The sequence below is a fragment of the Acanthochromis polyacanthus genome, chromosome 12, assembly GCF_021347895.1.
Source record: "Acanthochromis polyacanthus isolate Apoly-LR-REF ecotype Palm Island chromosome 12, KAUST_Apoly_ChrSc, whole genome shotgun sequence".
Lineage (NCBI taxonomy): Eukaryota > Metazoa > Chordata > Actinopteri > Pomacentridae > Acanthochromis > Acanthochromis polyacanthus.
The window spans coordinates 25,809,494-25,826,732 of record NC_067124.1 but is presented as its reverse complement, the minus strand read 5'-3'; the positions used below and the strand labels follow the sequence as shown (position 1 = coordinate 25,826,732).

The window sequence follows — 17,239 nt, the reverse complement described above, 5'->3', positions numbered from 1 at the left end:
TCTATCTTTGGTGCATCAATGCTAAACAAGGTGTTTAATCAAAATGTCAATAAGCGTGATCATAAATCATATAAGTTTAATTATGTCCTAAAGGATGCAGAGGACCTCTACAGAGTGTGAGGTCTGAACTAATGAACCACACAAAGAGATATAAGAGTAAAATTTCCTTTCATTCACACTTCCGAGTCAGCGTCAGCAGAAAAATGCTGGCAAGGCCTTTGTGGAAAACTCTGACGAACGCAGCAAACTTGTTCGGCTCTGAAAACATCTCAGGAAAGAGAAAAGGAAAAAGTTGCTGTAAACTTTTTGGGTTTGTTCCTCCCCCCCCCCCGCTGAAGCAATCTGTTTTGACCCACTCCGTTTTGAGTGGCACTATTGAAACAGCACCTACAGGGAGGACCCCCTGCTAGCTCTCTGTACAAAAATTTAGGAGAAGCCAAAAGAGAAAAATCAATTGGGCCTCTCTTGATGTCTCTTCAAGACGCTGTAAGCAGAAGACCAAAAGATTTCTTCAAGATCCCCGCAGACTCTCCTCACGCTTCCAACGGCAGCCAGAAAGGTGAGGTGATGGATATATCTGAGAGATTGTAACTTGATTTTCTTACAAACAGGACAATAGCTGCAAACAAGAGAGCAAAAGCGAGGTGAGGTTGTCTCCCCTTTGGTTTGGGGTCTATTATCTGAGATCTGTACAAGCTTGGAGCTGTGGCTTCGCAACAGTAAACAGCGATTTCAAGCAGCCAGGAGTGGATAAAAAGCATTTTGTCATTCTTCATTGCTGGAGCGTTTGTTTGCTTTAAATTGTGAAACTTTTAAAATGATCCAATCTAGCTCTGTCCTGCAGCTAAAATCAGAATCACAAACAGAATATATAAATGTTTTAACATTTGGTTTGATAGGGTTAGGGTGAATATATTTAAATATATAAAAACATTACAGTTATGCACAATTACAAAATAATACATCTGACTCTCTCTACCCACATCAGATGTAAAAATGTAATTTTTTGGCCTTTAAAATGTGTATCCTTCAATCTATCAAAAAGTAGAGATGATTTATAAGTATTTCACGTGAAAAAATCATTGAGAAATATTTTTCTCTTTTTTTATTGCTTTTTATAATTTTTTTTGGACTGATTTAAATTGAATTTAGTGAAAAGTGCAATGCGATTATAGCATTAAAATCAAAGAATTCTGCCAAAAGTTGAGTTTTTTTTTCCTCATTGATTCAATAAAGCACAAGCAAACAGCAAAAGAAAGTCTTTTCTAATCTAATCTGTTTTTCAGTGATGTAGAAGCATACTTCAGGACATGTTGGCTTTTCATTTGTCACAACATAATATGACACTTTTTTTAGTCAAGTCAGTTTGTAGAATTTGAATCAGAAATAACTTTTCCACTATTCCAGTTTTAGGAGTTCAGTCTTTAAAATCAATCATTACATCTTTGTGTAAATAGTAGCTCTAAGTAAACTATTATACATTTATGAGGTTCACTCTTGTCCAGTAGTCATGTGAGTGTAGATATTCCGGTTTTCATATTTCCTGAGCAGGAGGTGCGTGACTCTCTACAGGACCAAGCGGGTTCAGAAAAACGGCCATGTCAAGAGCACTTTTCTGTCTTCACGTTGGCTTAAAGTGTCCAAACTTCCTTAAACATGCGATGGCACAGAAATCCTCAGAACAACTACTAAATGGACTGGTGGCTTGATTGTTTTTCAAATTGCTATTTTCAAGGTCCAAAATGAACTTTGAATGTCAGCTTTCAAGCGATGCCTTTGAAATGATAAACTGAAAGAACTGCAATTCCCACAACCCCTGTAACTCCATCTGCTGATGAAGACCATGCCATACGACTGAAAGAAGCAGAATATTACTTGGAGCTTTGTGAACTTTATCCCCTCCCTGACTACTTCAAGAGATTTACAAACTTTTTTTTTTTTTTTTTTTTTTTTTAAACCTTGAGCCCGATTGTGTGGTCGAAAACTATAAATTCTGAATAACACAAGAGTGGTCTGCTACACTGTCGATACATGCAGGACGCATCATGGTGTGCTAACCCCCTCACGGCGGTGGGATGTCGTCTGCTCACTCACTCTCTCTCCCCCCCAGCTGCCCTCAAATAATTACCAATGTAAAAATCTGGCACCCGAATTAATACAGGACATGTGTAATGTCCTCTCATAGCTCAAAGTTTAGTCCAATTATGAGTGGGCCCCAGCGGTTTGATGTGCCTTTCACTACAGGGGAGAGTAATGGCTTTGACAGGAGCGCCAGGGTCATTAGGGCGACTGACTGCATTATGGTAGCGGAGCGCGCTCAGTGATTAGTTCTGTCTCTCACCCCTGGCCCTGATTGAGATCATTACACTTCACGTCACTTCCACATCCTCCCAAAGGGATGGCGCCATTAATTCTCAATCCAACTGGGCCGTGGCAGAAGGTTAGGTTGGGAGAATTTACCAAAAGAAAAAAAAAAGATGAGCCTTTCTTTCTTGGAAGAATTACCTGAGCTGTGAAATGGAAATGATTTGGAGGATGGAGTTGTACTGAGATTGGTTCAGATTGTTTGTCAGCTGCTAACATTCACCATTTTTGTCTCAGAGCAATCAAACAAATTTACAAGGACTTTTCTTGAAATGGCTCCACATTCGAGCACGTGTTGGCGGCGACGCTCGCTGGGGCTGCTAGTGCTGATCTTTGGATTTCAACAGTGTCATTACAGAAACAATCTACCCTTCATCTGCATAATCTCTGAGGTAATTATTAGCTTGACTTGTCGCATAATCTTTAATGCAATTTTTTCCATTCAACGGAAAGCAAAAAATTTGATGCAAACAAAATATTATATCACACTCAAATCCATAGAGAGCTCAAAGTCTTGTTAATCCCCCACAAACAACTTCATTTGTTATCATCACGCCTGCCGGGTGCTAATCCCACTAACAGCAAAGACAACAGGGCTTATAATGAGTTTATGAAGCAGTCAGGACGGAGTTGTTTTCGGTTAATGTTCTCATACAAGTTTGGTACAGTGAGAAGAAATCAAGTGATCGCTGAACAAGACAAAAACCTTCTGCAATTAATATAATATTGTAGTTGCAATAGACGCATCATGTGCTCAAGAGTTACAGAAAGAAAGGTGGGGGAAGCATTAAAAGCCACTACATATATTTGGTGCAAAGTCTACCTTCTGAGCAAACAGTAATAGAATTATTTTTCAATTTGGGAGCCGTCTCCAACTTCAGTGACTTTTTGCCGACTTTTTTCCAGTTACCACCCTCACATGTGAACAACTGTAATAAACTCTAGTACTGCTCAGATCCCCACATACACTCTGCCTCCTTTTCTGAAACTCTGCAGTCATTCTTATTTAGACAAAATCATGATTTTACAAATGCGTACATGTGTTGCCACACTGAAAAAAATTGATGTTTTAAGCATATTTAAGTGTTTTTCTTAACAACTTAGTATTCATTTACAGAACGCTGTCGTTTGTTTTAGTAAAATTACTCAAAAATACACATGCTAACCATAAAACAACAGCTTCAGACTGAATACTGTCCACAATTCAGTTTTGTTTTACAAATGATTTTTCTCAAGTTTTTACAGATATTATACAGTAACTTTACAACCATGAAATTATATCATGTTAAATTACTGATGATTTTTCCTACTTTTAATGCAACTGATATAATACATAAGGTGTTATTCTTCAGTTGAAAATCTGTAAGGTTCTATTACATTCCTGTCATTTAAAAGTAGTTATTGATGTAAACGTGATAGTTATCTGTATTCATTTTTATTACATTGAATTAATCAAATGGCTATAAACTATAAGGAACTATTACCATTACATCTTCACCAAAATTCATTGTGTACCTTGATCACTATCAAATATGTAAATATATTTCTCTCTGTCTCTTTAAAGCTGCCCTCCTGAAAAGCTCTGAATGCTCACCTGGCCGTACAAAAGTGAGTAAACGCTGAATAACCTCATTCCTATGAGGAACCCAGGCAGAAGCAACTCATGGTGACATAGATAAGTAATGGAAGAAAGACCTGGGCTTCAAATGAGAGATTCCAGACAGGTAAGCAGCAGTGTTTTCTGTGAGAGAGAATAACTAGGTGGAAACTTTGAAACTTTGCAGACCCTGTACATGGACAAAAAACTAGAACACACTGAAGGAAAAGGGAAAATTCAAAAATGTGGACATGGGCCCTTTAAGATATGCTGAAAATAACACTGTGTACATCTAATGTTGATCTTATCCAGGGACAATACTAATACATAATTTGTTTCTTGCACGTTGTCATCACTAAGTTTGGACAATCATGAAATCACACCCTACTGCTGCTCAAAGCTTCATGGTGCCTTTAAAGCTGGGTTTATAATTAACGCAAGATTATAATGAAGCTTGATTGAGATGTTGATCAAAACCCGAACCTCAGACTTCAGCTGTCGATATAACACTCATCAAAAACTCAATATTTGACACAAATTGACAGAAAGGAGCTTTTTCAGTTTAAAAAATAGCCAAGACAAAAGATCTCTTTGCACTCCTATTTAATGAGAGAGGTGCATAGGAGAGGGATGAACATATTATAAACAACTGCACACTCACCGAGGTGTCCCATGTTGAACCATTCAGGATTTTTTTTGTTTTGTTTAACCAAGTTTTGTTCCATTTTGTGACTTAAATTCCATTTTCTTTAATGATTTGCTTCAGTTTAGGCAGTAAATTGTTTGGGTTTAGGAAAGAATTAAAACACTTCATCTACAACAATAAACACGTCACAAGGAAAAAGTCTTGTTCCATGAAACGATGACAACACCGCGGTCTCAAGTTGTGTATTTATGATGCTCAGGGAACATTCCAGGTCTATTCAACTGTGGCTTAATGTTATGCACCTGAGCATCCTAACATGTTTAAGCTCTAAAAGCCCTTTTCCTGTTTGAAAAACTGCTTGTTTTCCATAAAATATTTTGCTGTCCAAAAAGAAGCAAAAGACAAAGCAACTTTTATGCTGGGACAGGAATGCTGTGAAACATTAGGATGGATGTTCGGAGAGGTTTTCCACACTGTAACCACTTCCCCTGCACACATCACCATATGTTCAGCCCTGTAGACAGATTACAGCCATCGCTCTCCTCTATCACAATGTTAACAAGACCTGTCCTCTAATATCCTCAAACACCGTCATTAGGGGCCCAGGCTGGAGGTGTTATTCAACTAACATTTGTAAGGCCATGCATCACTTATGTTCCTGCCACGGTCTGTTCAAATCTCACAATCCCGAATGGCTCCCTCCTCTGCCACCTGCAAATGTCAATTACCATATTTCCCCCTGACATTTATCAGTAATGGCTAACATGAGCTACGTGAAATCAGTGTCATTATGGTGGAGATGTACATGGGAGGCGCTGATGGGTGCGTAACTTGATGCAGACACACGGCAACGCTTGTTTATCAATCAGACATGGTTGAGGCTTGAGCACATCTCAATAAAGGCCGAACCAAACTGTGATCAGAACTAATAAACTGACGGATCATGATGCAAGTGCAGGTTTTCTATTGTGTATTCTTTATTTATTTATTTTTACCCAACATTTAATAACAGACCTAAAGAACCATTGAGGAAGGGAATTTATTTTCAACATGTCGGTCCATACCTTAGTGGCTGCTGCCTTTGTTCTGTTGTATCTTGGTTAAGCTGTTAACTGACACCTTTGGCACTCTGTGACTGAGATTCTTTCTCGTCAGGATTAAACTTGTTTAGTCAGCGATACTATTATGAATCTGATATCAGCCTGTTTAAACTCTTCCTATTCGACTGGGAAACTTATTAAGATTCGACCAGCTGCCATTATTTTGCAAATCGCGTTCCACCATGTTTTTTTATCCACAGAGCCCAAGGTTGTTTATTTTGGCCTCACAGTCGTGTAGCTATTACATATTTCATAGATTTATATTAGCGTTTGCAGGGTGAAATAGAGTGCAACAGCTAATAAATAACAGCTAACAGCTAGCTAATGCAGGCTAGTTTGACATCTGGACCAAACAAGCCTGCATTAGCTAACAGCTAGCTAATGCAGGCTAGCTGGACATCTGGACCAAACATAATTTATCAGTTTGACTATTTGATATTTTTAGTTTAGAATACCAAAGATATTCTTCTGTGGCAAATAAATTTACAACCTCTGCCTTTATTTTAAATGTTGATCTTAATGATTTACCATATCATTATCAGTAGTTTCACTCATCCGCTTTTTTGTCTTCTGTTTTTTCTGCCCGACATTGATCATGTTTTGGTGTCTACTTTGATTATCCAAAATGTGTGAAGAAATTATACAAAAATCACTGAGAATACACAACTTTGGGTGCAGAAGCTAAACGGTCAAATCGTGTTTTTTCCTTTCAAGTCGGGAGTCGTTCACATTTGACACTTACACTGTGAGACTCACCACAATCCTGATCACACCGAGGTGTTTTTGTAGTGAGAGGCGTCATGCAATTGCTAGGCAACATGCAATCAGCTGCCAATTGCTCGTGTGCAGACAGAACCACACATAAAATCAACTATAAAGATTGTTTACTTAAAAACTATTTATTGGAAATGCAGTGACAACAGCTATTGTGGATCTCTGTGTAATATTAAATTCTATTATGGTACTCAAGACTCTGACTGGATTGGAGCTTTGCATTAGTAACATTCTGTCTTTCTCTTGGGAAACAGATTACAGCATTCTGTGTTTAAACCATTCAGTCCTTTCTTTAGTTTCAAGATCCAGGCATTTTTCTGTGAACAATAATTTTTTTTAAAGAAACTAATTCAAAGCACTGACCACTAAACTCGCAAAGAAAAGTTAAGAAGCATGATGTATGCATTTGTTAATTTCAAACTGAAAAATGTGAACTACCAGATTAACACATGCATAATCATTATGAGGCAGAACTATCTGCATGTAAAACGTCTCGGTGTCCGACTCACCACTCCGATGGAGAAGTAGTTGTTGATAATGCTGTAAGGCACTGGGTCCCCGTGCTCCTCCTTGTCTGTGGGTGTGACATCAATCTTCCAGCGATCCAGCATCACCTCCGTACTGTTCTCGATGTCCCGTAGGATCTTAAGGAGGCTCTCACCCTCATAGCCTCAGGAAGAACAAAATGAGATTTTAGAATGAGCCCAGGACAGATTGTGCCACTCGGCTGCTACTTTGTGACACAAGTGCAAACAAACTACAATTGAGTTCTTCTTGAAATAAGTTTGCTTATATATGTATATATTTTAACATATGCTTATAGTTTCTTTTATTATTTAACTTCTCTGATTTCATGCAATGCTCACTTCAAAAGTTGAATTCCCAAAAATGAATGAATAATTGGCAGCTATAATCAGGACTGAAGTTGTGTAAAGCAACTGAACTGAATAAAAGTAGACAATGAAACAAATATATAACATTTTGATGACAGTGATTGATTCAGGTATTTTTGCCTCTTAGTTTTTGAATGTGGATTGTTATAAAAACTCCATTAAAACAATGTGTTAGAATCAATGTTGGTGTGAATCACTGACTTATCCTGGGCTGAGCCTCCCACAAATTGTACTTATCGCTAATTGCATGGAAAATAAGAATTTTGTTTCTGTGAAGTATGACAACATCATGGAAACAAACTGGCATTTAAAGGATTGAATTCCTGAAGATGAGCGTTTAGTAGTCATGATCAGGACTGAAATCTACCTCAGTAAAATTGGAAAACAGTGGTCCTTATCATGTATGTCATATTTTTTGGCAGCATTTTGACAAGAACATTTTAGTCCTTAAGATCTAGAAAAAAAATAACGCATCAGAATCGGAGATGTTGCTGACTGACACACTCCAGACTGAAAATATATTTAAAAATAAATAAATAAATCCAATAACCACTAATTATACGGAGAGTGTCTGTTGTCATAAAGAACAACATCATGTAAACAAAATGAAATTTAAAAGGTTAAAATCCTGAAAAATAATTAATATTTCATAGTAATCATCAGGCCTGACACTGAAATTAAATTGAAATACTAAAATCTAATATTTTTCGGCACTTTCTTAATGACATTTTTAAGGACCTCTTTGCTAGTGTGTTTCAAAAGAGAGCTTTGGTATTCTTGGGGATCCAAGAATCCAGAAAATGTGTGCAAATCGCACTTATAAATAATCTGTATGTCTGTTCTTCACACTTGGTGAGATTGCTGGGAATCTGAGGATGTGTATTCTGAAGTTTTAAGTCATTTGGATGAGCAGTTTTAATATTTGGACTAAGTTTTCTGTTTTGCTTTGGCCACAGTATCCTCAGCAGGCCTTTGACTGCTTGAGGGCAAAAGTCGCCCAGGTCACCAGAAAACATCATCGAAGACAAAGAGGGCCTCCCTGATTGATATATTACTATATCAGACAATATTAGATTAGTGAAGTGACAGTGTGTCAGCACTGTTTTATATACAGCTTTAAATAAATCTGGGGGCTCATCACATGATTCACGGGAGAAGACAGAGGAAAAAACTTCGTATATACCAATTTGTTTCCAGCTTTAGGACTTGTTCTATCTGCTAACTCTCTCAATGACATCTGAAATGTGAACTTCACTACACTGTTGTAAAATGTCAAAAAGGTTGGAAATCACGGGTTTAATCTTTAACTATGTGTTGTATTTTAAAAGCTCTATATCTTCATCTTAAAAAAAGCTTTAAAATAGTGGTAGAGTAGACTAGAAAGTGCAATATTTTCCTCTGATGGTAGTAAAGTGGAAGTCGGAAGCATCATACCACGCAAATACTCAAGTAAAGCACAAGCACCTGAAAAACGTACTAGAGTAAATATACTTTCTGTATTTTCCTCTTAGATAAATCAATATTTTAAGTAATTGCTAGCTTCAGATGGTGTCATGCTATTTCTCTCTCTGCATGAATTTCCCCAAATAATTATAGTAGCAGCACTGTTGTAGTGTAGTACACTAGTGTCGCGACCTACAACTACAGCAAAGGGAAGTTCAATGTTTTGTATCTGTCTTCTGTCAGTACCTCCTCCCCATCGCAGACATCTTGCCAGGTCGTTGCCAGTGCCAAGAGGAAGTATACACACAGGGGGGTTCCTGTCCAGGTTGGCCTTATCTGGAGCAACGGGACAAATAGCACAACAAGATGTGAACCAAGGCCAAACCGAGAAAAGAAAACTCACGGTAAAAACTTGCAAAGAAAGCACCAAATCCATTTTGCAGCCCCTACTAGTGAAACTACAAGTCAATGTCCAGTTGTACAGTCTATTTTGAGAGACACATTTTGCCTGACAGTTATTACCTCTCTTTGTTTTGATTGATAAAAAATTGAGGCAATTTTTGAAAGCCTGAACAAGTAACACATCTTCAAGATCAAATAGAGGAGGCCAGGTGATTTTATTTTTTCTTTCAAATGATGACTAATATGTTGTTTTCCAACTCCTGTAATCATGCCATTTTACCACCCCTGAATACGCAGGCTTGGACATAATGAAAGTGTTTATATACAAGCCATAAATTACGCTTTACCATTTCAGTCTGAACAACAAGAGTGCTGCAGGTTTTGAAAACTAATAAAAACAAACACAATTTTGCCCAAAAAGGGAAATGGAGAGTTGAACTTCTGCCGTGTTTGTACTTTATCACAAACAGAAGGTAGTACATGTGCAGTAGCACCCCAGGCAGTTTGGTACGGAGGAAGCACAAGGCCAAAAATGTTTGTTAATGTTGTGATATTGTGAAATATTCTGAAAAGTAACACATTGTGTACCAATGAAGTCCAGGATCCAGCCCACAGTGCCGTCACCTCCACAGGTCAACACTCTAAAATCAGCAACATCTCTGAAGAAGTTCAACCTGTAAAAAACAGACAGCATTGTTTTTTAGGTAAATGTGTAGATTAAAAGAGATGTTACCTACTTATACATGTTTTGTGCTTAGAAACAGATCTTCACTGGTTTGGTACCTTTGTTAGGATCTGAAAAGAACAGAATAGAATCTCACCTTTTCTCACTCTTTTGCGTGTAACAGTTCGTACAACACAAGCATATCCGGTGCATTTTTTTTAACCCGCTGCCACAACAAACCCCATCGAATCCCACAAAACAACACATGTTGCACTGATAATTATTCATTCAGTGAGCTAGCCTGCCTGTTCGAGGCCTAATTGGATCATGACAGGCAATGTTCAGTCCAACTTCTTCCGTTCCTTCACAATAACAAAGCCCTAACTGAATGAGCCAGCCTCCGAGCCTCGTATGGCGGGTAAATGATTCGCTCAATTACTCTCCAACTGGGACCACAAACCATATTAGACGCAAAACAGACGGCCGCGAACATGAAAGGCAACTTTGGGGATATTTAAATACCAAGAAACACACACTTAATTTGCTGTAATTGCATTAGTGAGGCAGCTAATTGACAGCAGTGCGTGCGGCTGCCTCGGCCTGCAGTGTCCGACGGTGACCGTTCGCCCTGCTAATGTGCGCTGTGGTGAGCACACTTGACAAAATATTAACAAGGTTACAGCGGGGCAAGGTCATCTGGAATGTTCTCAGCTCTGAAGGAGAAGCTCTGGATTCATCTCCAGGCAGCAGAGCAGAGGCAGGTGATGCGGCACAACAACGGAAGAGTCGGAAAGCAGCGAGCACAAGGTCAGGCCCCAAAACTTGGAGCTGCGTTGGCACAATCTGTGACATGAAGGCTGTGCCAGCTCCTCGTGCAGACAGTCTGAACCTCGTGGAGGTTTTTGAACCCTGTGTGTGCTGCCGTGTATTTATTTTTTATGAGTCACAAAGATTCTGTTTTCAGATCTAATCAAAGCCAAACAACGTGGCAGCACGGCGCCGAAGCATTCCTGCGCGTTTCACCACTGCTGGACGCTAACGCCAAATTGAAGGATCCTTATGCATGTAAATGATCAATTCATTTTCTCAATCACAAATGTGAACCATAGGAAACCCAACGCTGCCCACACCGATAGCCTGCAGTGAGCTGCTTGTCTGTATGCATGATCACATGTGCTATGAGGACAGTTTCACCTCGCTTCATCCGTCAGTCATTTGTGTCAGCGGCTTTCCCTTCACATACAGCCTTATGCATATGTAGCCGCTGCTCGTCTGACGCTGCAGCATGATACTGTCGTCTCCAGGATTGGTTATGTATGAACTCACCTCATTTGTGTGTGTACTGTGTGAGGCAGCCGAGTGGAGGCTTTAATACCAAAGGCCTCTCTTGCATGTGATGGTGGTTATTATATGTGAGCAACAACACAAAACACCAGTGTGTTTGTAAACAGAAGATCATTAGCTGATATGATTTATGAGGTAACAAACAAAGGGAGGGACTTTTTTCTATCCCTCTTCCTTCCTTTCAGTTTTAGTTTGCACCTTAATTATTTTTTGGTTTGATATTGACAACTATTAATGTAATAAAGAAAAAAGATACATTAAATGCAAAGTAAAGAACAGTAAATCCAACATATAGGTGGAAATACAATAACTGAATTTTTAAGCATGTTCTGTAATAAAAACCTGCAGTGCAACAGAATGAAGATCTTTTTATTTTAATTTTGCTCTTTCCATACTGTACTTTCAGCAAGAATTGATTTTAAACATTGCATTAGCCGTTTATTGGTCAATTGTCTTGGACAGACTTAGAGATTATGTTTACTTTTGTGCATGTCTGTCTTTCCAGCTTGGTGTGATCATTGCTCCTCTTAGCATGTTATTAGTAAAAGGTAGTTAATCAAATCAAGTACGTGTTTTGCAAAGATATAGACTTTTTAGTTTAAAAAAAAAATCTCTTTTGGTCAGAATTTTAACCTAAGTAGACACATTTTGGAAGACTTCACAAATCCCATTTTCTCTTTAGATGAGTACAGCAAGAAACACAGCTATTTTTTTCACTATCACTTGCTGACTGGCCCCTAAAACAGGAGGAATGATTAAAGCAAACAAAATCTGACTCGGTAATTGTGACCATATCCTCTAAGGCACGCTAGCTGTCCCCTTCAGTTTTTGTCCTCACTGATTTTCAAATCAGTAAAGAACAACCACTACAAAACTTTGGTAAAGCATTGCACAATGTGTAGCTTGGTGTTTCAATCAAAATATATCATCAGTAGGATACATTTGATATATATTTTTAAAAACGCAAATCATGTTATAGATAAATGTGGGTTGGTTTTTTTTCAAACACGTGTTCAATCACGTACCCTGGCATGGGTCCATTCTTGGCCAGATTGTACACTTGTCTCGGGTTCAGAAGATACTGGAACTTTCTGTAAATCCTACAGGAGTAAAGATACAGAGAAACAACATCAGAAAACATCTGTGCAAAACATAAAGGCAACTAAGTAGATCTCACATTGCAAACATCTGACTGAAATCTCCCACAGTAGCCTGGGGTTCAGTGTGTTCAGTGCAAATGCAGACCGGTGTCCAATCAGAGCGTGACAGTGCAGTGGACTGGGCAGCGGGGTGGGACATACCCAAAGTCCCCTTGAGGAGAAACCATTAGAAAGACTAATTCATTTTAATTTCAATTTCATTATATCAACTGGCTGAAGTCATATTTTGATCTCATAATTTAAACAAATGAGATCTGGCGTAATAAGGAGTGAATGAATATGTTTCAGTAATAACCCAATTAGCCCTGGGTTAAAGAAGGGGGACCAGCCAGCGACGTGATGACAGTGAGAGGAGTGTCTGAGGCAGGCTGAGTGTGAGAGCTGACGGCGGAGGCAGCAGCTTTAGGTAAATGTTATTGTGTTTTTATTTGACTACGGGAGCCTAAAGCACTTGGCAGCCATAGGCCTCGCCGCTGCTGCTGCCTTTCCCTCTGCGGCTGAGGAGCGCCGCTTCAGAGGCCTCTTGTAGCATGTTGAGACAGATTGTGTACTTACCTCTCTCCCTGCTTCCCCCCGCTCTTTGGATTGACAAACACTAGCAGAGGATGAGTGCCCTCTATTGTTGTGATCTGAATGGGAGATGTCAAAACAAACCGTTGGTGTTTGGAGACTGCAGGATGCTTCACAGGAATTCACTTTCAAGCCATATCCCTCAGACATTTTATTGAGTATATACAGCACTTCCAAGCAATGCCAGTCATCGGATTCCTTCCACACACTAGTTTTACTGTTACCTGGCTGAAGCCAGCTGTGAGCACTCCATGTTCCTCTGGCCGAGCAAAAACTTAATCTTGTGTTAATTATAAGATCTAATTATAAAGGAGAGCAGTGACAAAGATTCTTGAGCGAATACCTCTGAAAATACATAACAGCATGTTTCCCCTGGTTTTTAATGAACTGATACAGTGTTTTTAAAATAGTGAAATTCCATCTTTTTGTTATCAAAAACTCAAACAAATCTGGCTAAAACCAACAGTTCAGCAGTCTCACAACTGTATTAAGTCTAAATAAGGGTGTAAATGTTTAGATTTTTCAAAGGCTGGGGAATTTCCTAATGGTTTATGTAGGACTGAGTCAAAATAAACTGCAGCGTGTGTCTTCCAAGTCAGGAAGTGGCTAATTCATATATTTGTTTTTAAAGATTTTCAGACGACAGCAGAACTCAGGCTTTGTATAGTAAGCTTTGACTACACAAACTTATTATTTGTTGGATCAGTTCATTATTTTTGTGGGATTTGCTGAAGATTCACGTCATGTTTATACTTATTAAACTGACTAAATGATAACACTGAATTAGTTTTTGTTCTAATTTTCACCCAAATTTAATATTATTGTAGTACGGAATGCTTTTAGATGCAGGCCATTCCTCAGGCTTCAGTGCCCATAAAACACTGTATAGATGCAGCACCGTAAAACAGCTAATCTATCTAACAGCCAGTCAATACTCTCAACCTGATAACTCACAATTCACTATTTAGTTGCCTCCTAATCGGCAGGGCAGTTTGTCTCATGTGATGGGAGAAAGGATTCTCTGGTTTTCTCTGAGCGGCAGTGGAACCGTGGACAGGCAGAGCCCTCAGTGCCGGAGGCCGAACTCACAAACCGCCACAAAAAACAAGCTGTGATCCAGCGGCCCCGTTTGATTTGCCCTTCCTGCAGTTAGTCGGCAACAACTCGCCCAGTGCTCTCCCTGACACAGATGAAGCACTTAACTCCCCCTGTCTGCTATCCCAGCAGGCCAAGGGTGAATTAATGAGCACCCTGTCCAGTCCAGAGTGATCCATTACTTCCTGTAATTATAAATAATAATCTTGATTATTACGCTGGTTAGCCAGCGAGAGGCATAGATGGATGTGCCTGGGATATGATTTATCATATTTCTCTCCCAGCCACGCGTAGACGAGCAGTCGCTGCAGACGGCAGCAGGTTTCCATCGCCAACGTGCTGGCTGACAGATATTAGAGAGGATCAGGCTGGACTGGGATCTGCTGTATGATACTGATTAGCAGCAGGGCCTGCAGAGTCCCATCAAACAGCCCAACACCAACTGCAGAGGTTCATTTCAAAACATGACATTTAACAGTGAGAACAGGTCTCTTTATTCATTGCTTTTGGCTCTTGTTTGAGGATTGAATTTAAGATTCTGTCTGTACTTGTAGATCTCCAGTTAACCTTTCATATCATGTAACCTCTTATTTTGCATCAAAAGTCCCCATCGGTCAAATGCTGTCAGATCCAGGTTTAAGGAGTTTGCTTTTACTTACTCACTACTGAACCTGTGACTCATTTAACAGTTAAAAACTCAAAAGCAAGTATTTCTCAAGTCCCCATCTGCAGATTGACCCCTTTTGATTTGAGCAAGTTTGATTAATCACTGAACTTGCATATAGTGGATCTATACTATTTAAAAAAAGTGCAAATTAACACAACATTTATGTTAAAAGAGTCAGATTTGAGTGCAACCTGCAGTCCTTGGCCGTCCACCGTCACCGAGTTGGCTCTCTGCATTTTCCCTCGGCTGGACTGGCTGGATCGAGAGTCTTTCCTCAGTGTCGACTGCCTTTCCTGAGGTCAAAGGCCAAACATTACTGAAAACCATAACTAAAGTTTTGATCCTGAAAAGATAATTTCTTCTAGTAGGACAATGGCACAGGTTACGAAAACTTTATATATCTCCTCATTTACTTTTTAAAAAAAGTAATTATTGACTGAGTTGTATGACGTGCAGCACAGACTCAAACTGTGGGTTTTGTAGTTCTGTGTGTGTGTGTGTGTGTTGGAGCATATTGTATTTGTTACACAGCAACCATTGCATGACTTTGTTATATTTTTCCGAATAATTTGGTGCCATTGACAATTGATAAATAAAATAATAAACACACATTTGGTGAAATTCAGACTGAATTTCATACCCAGGACCACGGAGAGCAGTTTAACCTTCATGTTAGTAGATAAATCAGCAATTCTTCATTTATTTGACTGTAATTTTGCACAAAGTTACTTCAAAATACCAATTTAACCTGAAGTGCCAAGTGTAATTTTATTTACAGGTCAGCAGATTCTAAACTCCAGAGGCACTTCCTTGAAAGAAGTCATTCTAAGTAATTCAAATTGACTGCTTTAACTCTATAAACAAAATGTAAAATATCTGGTTGCCTACTCTGTCTGGCCAGCTTTTACCACAGAAGTTTAAAAGTAGCTAATTTGTGTTTTATTGAGAAAACATAGTTTTTCCCTTCAAACAAACTTGTGCCATTTTGGAAATAAACTCCTAAAAAAATAAATTGTTGCGATTTCAGAGCTCAGTGGGGGAACACAGGTTGATGATTGGATCCTCAGATAACACGGCATCAAACAAGGTCAGGTTCACTCAGTCTCTGAAACACTGACCGGTGAGGGGTGAAGTCTTACCAGGACGACGGGGCAGATTGAGTTTGGGGGCAGGATGTGATCCTTCAGGGGTCCACAATCACACTCAGGTTTCACATGGGAGGCACACTTGTTATGGAGCTGGAGGAGGTGGCAAACATTATTAGCAACCAACTTGTGTCACTAACATGTTTAACTGTACAGTTTTGGGTATATTTTTGGCATTTATTTGCATTACATGTGTCACTGCCTCTGTTTTGTTTTGTATTAACTCGAGACTGAAAATAAGTGTTTGAGTGTAAATTGGTGGGATGACTTGTGAGGTATCGGAGGTGCAAAAACGAATCCCTAAACAACAAGAAGCAGTGGGAATATAATGAGGAGGTGGCTGCCTCTCCTTGGGTGTCGGCTTACCGTGATTTGACACCACACACAGTGGAGCCCAGTCAGGCCCTGGTAACACTTAATGGTTTTGTGACACTTGTCACACTTGGTGGGGCAGTTCCCTTCCACCCAGAAATGATGCATTACCTGCCGAGAGAGGGAGAGGCAGCATACAGGGAGGGAAAGAAGTGAGAAAAGAAACATGGTGCAGAAAAACAAGATATATACAAAGGCACAAGTGACACAACAATTAAAGAAAGCAAGAGGGAAAGAAAACAAGCAAGACGGAAACAAGAAAAAAAAAGCAGAATGGAGAGAAAGACAGGAAAGAGACCCAACAAATGATGCTGTTTGTCTCTAAACTTGGCTCGTCCCGGTAATTAGCAATGCTTAGTGGCACACAGAGTTGTTTCAATTCCATTAGAGGAAGAGAAGCTCTTCTCCTAAGCTCCATGGAGCATCGCTGATCCAAGCGTGCTGACTAGTAAACACTTCAATTGGACGCACCTCTGTGTTTTTCTTGGACTTGACGTAGGTTTTAATGCAAGACAGCGGAGCACGAGCCACGCAGCGCTCATGGACTGTGTACTTGCAGACTGGGAAAGTGAAAAAAGAAGCATTTTAATTTTTTCAATTATAAAAAATAGGGAACATAGAGGAAAGAAAAGGAGGCTTCATATATGATTACATAAAGTATATACAAAAAAAGTACACTTGAGTTTGAATAATGTGTTTGTAAAAGCTGTGCTGAAGGTGATGTCTGCCAATATTTTGCAGAAAAACAGCTTGTGTGTAGGGAGCAGAGTTTTGTGCACTATGAATAAAAATTAAACTGGGCACTGGGTCTGAAACACAAGCAGTTTTTATACTTTCAGAATTTAAACCCCATAAAATAAAGACTACGTAGTCGATTGTGGAGTGACTTGTTTCTTTATTCTCTCTCATTTGATAGTTTCTCATGAATCCTTTGACATTTTCAACAATTACACAAATTGGGAAATCCTCTGAAGCGGCTTTGAGATGATCCCAGGACACAAAG

The 17,239-nt window shown here is 39.2% G+C and overlaps 1 protein-coding gene across 1 annotated transcript in view; it reads right to left on the bottom strand.

Annotated features, from left to right (window-relative positions):
- Positions 1 to 17,239, bottom strand: part of dgkb (diacylglycerol kinase, beta) — a 76,900-nt gene that overhangs the window by 33,114 nt on the left and 26,547 nt on the right. Inside the window, exons 11-19 of the mRNA XM_022197380.2 lie at positions 16,708 to 16,796; positions 16,231 to 16,347; positions 15,859 to 15,957; positions 14,911 to 15,012; positions 12,943 to 13,016; positions 12,253 to 12,327; positions 9,808 to 9,893; positions 9,064 to 9,153; positions 6,991 to 7,151 (exon numbers count right to left, since the gene is read on the bottom strand). Of these exons, the coding sequence (XP_022053072.1) occupies positions 6,991 to 7,151; positions 9,064 to 9,153; positions 9,808 to 9,893; positions 12,253 to 12,327; positions 12,943 to 13,016; positions 14,911 to 15,012; positions 15,859 to 15,957; positions 16,231 to 16,347; positions 16,708 to 16,796 (893 nt within the window). The remainder of the gene's footprint in view (positions 1 to 6,990; positions 7,152 to 9,063; positions 9,154 to 9,807; positions 9,894 to 12,252; positions 12,328 to 12,942; positions 13,017 to 14,910; positions 15,013 to 15,858; positions 15,958 to 16,230; positions 16,348 to 16,707; positions 16,797 to 17,239) is intronic.